The 7167-nt window shown below is 41.1% G+C and overlaps 1 protein-coding gene across 1 annotated transcript; it reads left to right on the forward strand.

The window, feature by feature from the left end:
• The first annotated feature begins 1359 nt into the window (after nt 1–1359).
• LOC124274078 (multiple epidermal growth factor-like domains protein 10) lies at nt 1360–7167 on the forward strand. The gene is made up of 4 exons (XM_046709400.1): nt 1360–1411; nt 3516–3854; nt 6004–6116; nt 6519–7167. Exons 1-4 carry the CDS (start codon nt 1360–1362, stop codon nt 6573–6575), a joined length of 561 nt encoding a protein of 186 aa, XP_046565356.1. The 3' UTR covers nt 6576–7167.

A 7167-nucleotide genomic window follows, 5' to 3' on the forward strand; every position in this document is an offset into this window, starting at 1 on the left:
GATACAGTGACAACCCTGTACACTAGATACAGTGACAACCCTGTACACTAGATACAGTGACAGACCCTGTACACTAGATACAGTGACAAGCCCTGTACACTAGATACAGTGACAACCCTGTACACTAGATACAGTGACAACCCTGTACACTAGATACAGTGACAACCCTGTACACTAGATACAGTGACAACCCTGTGCTCCTAGATACAGTGACAACCCTGTACACTAGATACAGTGACAACCCTGTACACTAGATACAGTGACAACCCTGTACACTAGATACAGTGACAACCCTGTGCTCCTAGATACAGTGACAACCCTGTACACTAGATACAGTGACAACCCTGTGCTCCTAGATACAGTGACAACCCTGTACACTAGATACAGTGACAACCCTGTGCTCCTAGATACAGTGACAACCCTGTGCTCCTAGATACAGTGACAACCCTGTACACTAGATACAGTGACAACCCTGTGCTCCTAGATACAGTGACAACCCTGTACACTAGATACAGTGACAACCCTGTACACTAGATACAGTGACAACCCTGTACACTAGATACAGTGACAACCCTGTACACTAGATACAGTGACAACCCTGTACACTAGATACAGTGACAACCCTGTACACTAGATACAGTGACAACCCTGTACATCCTAGATACAGTGACAACCCTGTGCTCCTAGATACAGTGACAACCCTGTGCTCCTAGATACAGTGACAACCCTGTACACTAGATACAGTGACAACCCTGTACACTAGATACAGTGACAACCCTGTACACTAGATACAGTGACAACCCTGTACACTAGATACAGTGACAGTGACCTGTACACTAGATACAGTGACAGTCCTGTGCTCCTCCTAGATACAGTGACATGCCCTGTACTCTACTAGATACAGTGACAACTGCCCTGTGCACTAGATACAGTGACATATCTTCCTGTGCTCCTAGATACAGTGAGAAGCCCTATAATAATGTATGTTTATGTAAGATTATTAATCTTTTGACTTTCACTTTGTGCAGGTTCATTGGAGTTGAAACTTTCTTACAAGGATATACAGTTTTTGTGAATCTTGAAGCTTACTTCTAATTAAGATGAATAATACTTTGTACACTTCTTATCTACATAATGCATCTTTTGGAAATATGAATAGATCACTAGATTCCATAATATGCAGCATGTTCAGTGTCCGTCATTATTATGTTCTCGGCTTCCTGAGGAGTATACAGTTTTGCTTCTCCTTTTTGCCTTTACTTTGTTGTTAAGATCTTAATCTTATTATTTCAATTTGGATGTTAACAGAAAATGTTTTTGAATATCTGTTGATTGTTCTGTTCTGTTACAGTGAACAGAATGACTGCCTGGGTGATAATGTGGACAGCATGCATGATAATGGCTACAGAAGGTGAACCCTTGTATTGTCACTACTGTGTTTACATTTGTTAATATTCATACTTTAGTCAAGATAATTGAGACCAGGGGCCGTATCAATAAAGATTCTAAGAGTGAAAAATAATTCTTAACTCTGGTCAATTCTAAGAATAAATCAATTTTTAATCTTAAATGTAAGATTTTTCTTAAGTCATATTAATAATGTGATTTTACTCTTAGAATTACTCTTAACTTTACAAAAAGTTAGGAGTCCTCAGCATGTACTCCTAGCAAGTTAAGAATTTTCTTACCTGAGAAAAGATGGCTGCTCAGCGTCACCACCTGATAGTTTTTCGACCACGAAAAGATATATTTAATGAATATAATGATACTGAATTGATATCTCGGTACCGCCTGGACAGTGGTGGCATGAGGTGTGTGACCGATTTGGTGAGAAATGAGCTAACGTCGCCAACCAAGCGGAATATGGCGATAGACGCTGATAGCAAAGTTGCAATTACCCTTCGGTGCCTTGCCACAGGAAAAATGCAACTTTGCAACGGAGATGACTTTGGAATAAGTCAACCCTCACTAAGCAATGTCATCACAGAGACTTTAAATGCCTTTTGTAAACCACAACTTATTGGCCGTTTCTTTAGAATGCCTATAAATCGTCAAGATATCCAACGCCATCAACGCCAGTTTCATGCCATTGGTGGATTCCCGGGTGTCATAGGGGTTACAGACGGCACCCATGTGAAGATAATTGCACCAACCGAGCATGAGAATGAATATGTGAACAGGAAGAACTTCCATTCGTTGAATGTTCAGGTGGTTTTTGATTCCGACGACAGATGGGGATTCCGCGTTCTCTCACGGTGTTACGGTTATCTGTTTTTATATGGACGATGGAAATTGAAAGTGATAATACCATTGAAAAAGTATATTCCATGTTCTTTATATGTTCAGTTGTGTTTTTGCTATTTCCATATCCATTTGTATATTTATGATATATGAAAGATTCGGACATATAATGTGAGTGTACACTGAGAAAAAGTGTAAAGTTACCTCATTTCACCCGACAGGTGCTTGTGAGATCACATGACTATCACGTGATAAAACATACGATCTCAGAAAAAGAAGAGTTCTATTGTTACTATAAATAGTTATTCAGTCCTTGGTTACAACACTTAAGAATTTTCTAAGAGTTGTCTGTCAGACTTAGCTAAAAGTTACTCTAAGATTTGTTTTGATACACTCCTAAGAATAACTTTTATCTAAGTGTGATTTTTAGGATTCTTAGATTGTTTCTAAGAAAATTCTTAGAATCTTTATTAATACGGCTCCAGGACATTGAAGTAGCAATAAAAGAACTCTTGGCAAATGCGGGGAGGGGAGATAAGTGTCTTATCATCCCAAACTGTGTTCCACTGGAGATGTTGCTTGTGTCTGACAGTAGATTTTATACGATGCCCTGACATGATCAATTACCTGACTCACAATGCTATGACGTCAAAAACGTGATGACATAACAATGCTATGACATCACTGCACTGCAAGTCTAATTGCAGTGCCGTGTGCAGAGATGTAGATTTTTTCATTGAAAACTAATGATAAATATAATCTCACCGAAGTGTCTACTGATATCAATTATATCAATACTCGTTGATAAAAGTAAAAATATCCTCGGCAAGCCTCTAATATTTGCAACTTTACCAACTCGTGTTGATATAACTGATAAAACTAATGAGTTGAGGTATATTTCCAGCTTGGTCACTTTCACTTTCAACTTCTGATATTTTAGGCATTACGTTATCTTCACTGACCTGTTGATAGTGCAATAAACTGGCATTTGCTGCTTTGTGGTCATATTCATGAGAACAACGTATATATGTTTTTATGTGACCAACATATTTTTGAAAATAATAAGGGTTTTGGGGTTTTTTTAGAATATTTTTTTACGGCTTGCGAGTACTGCTGGTCTTTCATAGGAATAGCCTCCACCCAGGAGATGTTCAGGTATTATAGGTATGGAAACTCTGTTGCCATACATAGGTATCTTGTGTATTTGTTAAAGAACAAACTCTATATTTCCATTTCAGCAAACAATCAAATAATATCTTCACAATTACTTTCAGCCGCTCCATGCCATTACACCAGTCACTGTTCAGACTGTGACAGAGAGACGGGAGATTGCCTGACTGAGTGTGACACTGGGTATTATGGTCGGCGATGTAAGTCTACCTGCAGCAGGAACTGTGTGAATAACACATGTGTGCTGTCAGAATATGGTAGCGGTAACTGTACTGATGGTTGTGTGCCAGGATATTCTGGCATTGGGTGCAACATACCATGTGACAGTCCAGGAGGTAGCTGTACAGCATGTCCAGGTGGTTGTGATGGAGGATATTGTCAGCTGGGGTCATCCTGTGTGTCTGGATGTGTAGACTCCTACTACGGGACTGGCTGTGACACTGGTAAGTATTACCTTATGGCATAAAGGTCCTACTACGGGACTGACTGGGAATCTGGTATATATTACCTTATGGCATAAAGGTCCTACTACGGGACTGGCTGTGAATCTGGTAGGTATTATCTTATGGCATAAAGGTCCGGCTACGGGACTGAATGTGAATCTGGTAGGTATTACTTTATGGCATAAAGGTCCTACTACGGGACTGACTGTGAATCTGGTATATATTACCTTATGGCATAAACGTCCTACCACGGGACTGACTGTGAATCTGGTAGGTAGCACCTTATGGCATAAAGGTCCTGCTACGGGACTGACTGTGAATCTGGTATATATTACCTTATGGCATAAAGGTCCTACTACGGGACTGGCTGTGAATCTGGTAGGTATTATCTTATGGCATAAAGGTCCGGCCTCGGGACTGACTGTGAATCTGGTAGGTATTACCTTATGGCATAAAGGTCCTACTACGGGACTGGCTGTGAATCTGGTAGGTATTATCTTATGGCATAAAGGTCCGGCTACGGGACTGAATGTGAATCTGGTAGGTATTAGCTTATGGCATAAAGGTCCTACAACGGGACTGGCTGTGAATCTGGTAGGTATTATCTTATGGCATAAAGGTCCGGCTACGGGACTGAATGTGAATCTGGTAGGTATCACATTATGGCATAAAGGTCCTCCTACGGGACTGGCTGTGAATCTGGTAAGTATTACCTAATGACACAAAGGTCCTACTACGGGACTGGCTGTGATACTGGTAGGTATTGCCATATGGCATACAGGTCCTGTTACGGGACTGACTGTGAATCTGGTAAGTATTACCTTATGGCATAAAGATCCTACTACGGGACTGACTGTGAATCTGGTATTTATCACCTTATGGCATAAAGGTCCTGCTAAGGGACTGACTGTGAATCTGGTAAGTATTACCTTAGGCATAAAGATCCTACTACGGGACTGGCTGTGAATCTGGTATTTATCACCTTATGGCATAAAGGTCCTGCTAAGGGACTGACTGTGAATCTGGTTAGTATTACCTTAGGCATAAAGATCCTACTACGGGACTGGCTGTGATATTGGTAGGTATTACCTTATGGCATAAAGGTCCTACTACGGGACTGACTGTGATACTGGTAGGTTTTACCTTATGACATAAAGATCCTACTACGGGACTGACTGTGAATCTGGTAAGTATTACCTTTTGACATAGAGGTCCTACTACGGGACTGACTGTGATACTGGTAGGCATTACCTTATGGTATAAACGTCCGGCCTTAGTGTAGGTGTGTCAGTCAGAACTTGTAGATCAGAGGAGGAATCAGAGAAAAACTGACTCATTTAGGAAGTATTTCACCCCATCTCTGTCCAGAACCTGTCGCCTTCGTGTTATCGTGTATACGTGCCTTGTTAACCCTTGTCCTGCCTTTGTCATATCTGACACTCACTGTATACGTGCCTTGTTAACCCTTGTTAGGCCTTTGTCATATCTGACACCCACTGTATACGTGCCGTTTTAACCCTTGTTAAACCGTTTTCATATCTGACACTCACTGTAAACATGCCTTGTTAAACCTTGTTAAACCGTTGTCATACCTGACATCCACTGTAAACATGCATTGTTAACCCTTCTTAGGCATTTGTCATACCTGACGATCACTGTATACGTGCATTGTTAACCCTTGTTAAACCGTTGTCATACCTGACGCTCACTCTATACGTGCCGTTTTAACCCTTGTTAAACCGTTGTCATATCTGACACTCACTGTAAACATGCCTTGTTAACCCTTGTTAAACCGTTGTCATACCTGACACCCACTGTATACTTGCCTTGTTAACCCTTGTTAAACCGTTGTCATACCTGACGCTCACTCTATACGTGCCGTTTTAACCCTTGTTAAACCGTTGTCATATCTGACACTCACTGTAAACATGCCTTGTTAACGCTTGTTAAACCGTTGTCATACCTGACACTCACTGTAAACATACCTTGTTAACCCTGCTTAGGCATTTGTCATACCTGACACTCACTATAAACATGTCTTGTGAACCCTTTTGTCAGGATTTGCAGGACAAGAACATGAATTAAGATGTGTTATGTTTATGTCCCAGGTGTTTCTTTCTTGATACAAAACGTTCTTGTTCCTTGTCAGGATTGGGACTATCTGTGGGACTAGCTACAGCATCAGTTCTCGTCATTGTTATCGTCGTCCTTGTTATCGTCGTCCTTGTTGTGTGCCTGTTGTCGACATCCGAGATGAGACAGGTGAGTGAGACAGGAGACATTCATTCTTGGTATCATCCCTAGCATCATCACTATTTGGCAGTGATCCATAAACACATCTTCTGTTATCTTACCGTATGGCGCCAATCACTGGTCCAGGCTCGATTATTTACAGACCGCCAACATATAGCTGGCATATTGCTGAGTTCAGCGTTAAACAACAAACCAATCCACCTTTAAACGGCATTTAGATCCACATAAGGAAAGAATGTATGAATGTCAGCTTCTGTATATTGACGAACACGACGTTTCGAGGTATATTCATACTCCGTCATCAGGGAAGTAGTGTTTAGGCTTGCGATAAAGAAGTTGACATCCATAAATTCCCGCCCTTAACTGACTGTGGTTTAAAGTGTTAAATATAGATACTGACACATGTTGCAGGTTCCAGCTGTACGTCACCCCTATCCAGGACATCCATGCCCCAGCAGAGAACATTGATGATCCTCAGTACGCTGTCGTTGATTGAGCTGGGATGCACGATGTGCCTTCTTGTCGGTGAAAACAGCCTACCCTAGCCGTTCTGACTATGAGCTCGGTACAACATTCAAACACACCACGTGTCCTAGTCCATGTAGACAGTTGCGAGAGAAACGAGATCAATGATCTGTGAACGTTAAATTGTTCCGTCAAGTGTTTAGGGTTCTCGAAATACAATACACATCTTGGACCACGCAGATAGAGCCGTTGCCATGTCTACAGGAGGCAAATGTTTGTGATGGGATGTCGGCTTGTTGACAGGTCTCTACAGGTACAGGTCTATTGAGTGACACGATACTGGGTGCATGACAAGACATTTGTAAATGTACAAATTGTAACGATATTCATATCCATGTGATTACAAGAATCAACAAATATGCTAACGTTCATAGAACTACTTAACATATCTCTGCCCAATAAAACGTATTACACTGATCTCATCATGAAAACTGTTAAGGCTTCACTTTTATCCTTTGCCAGCAGTATAATTTCATATATGTTTGTGTGTTCCTCCTATGACGAGGTCTGATGTGTAATAAAGTTAGATACTGTT

The sequence above is a fragment of the Haliotis rubra genome, unplaced genomic scaffold (assembly GCF_003918875.1).
Source record: "Haliotis rubra isolate DU_JTF1 unplaced genomic scaffold, ASM391887v1 Scf1874, whole genome shotgun sequence".
Classification (NCBI taxonomy): Eukaryota; Metazoa; Mollusca; class Gastropoda; order Lepetellida; family Haliotidae; genus Haliotis; species Haliotis rubra.

What these genes read in the sequence shown, in the direction of transcription:
- LOC124274078 (XM_046709400.1), top strand. Translation starts at nt 1,360, where the DNA reads ATGACTGCCTGGGTGATAATGTGGACAGCATGCATGATAATGGCTACA. An exon ending in CATGATAATGGCTACAGAAG is followed by an intron (nt 1,412 to 3,515) that starts GTGAACCCTTGT and finishes AATTACTTTCAG; the next exon opens with CCGCTCCATGCCATTACACC. An exon ending in CGGGACTGGCTGTGACACTG is followed by an intron (nt 3,855 to 6,003) that starts GTAAGTATTACC and finishes GTTCCTTGTCAG; the next exon opens with GATTGGGACTATCTGTGGGA.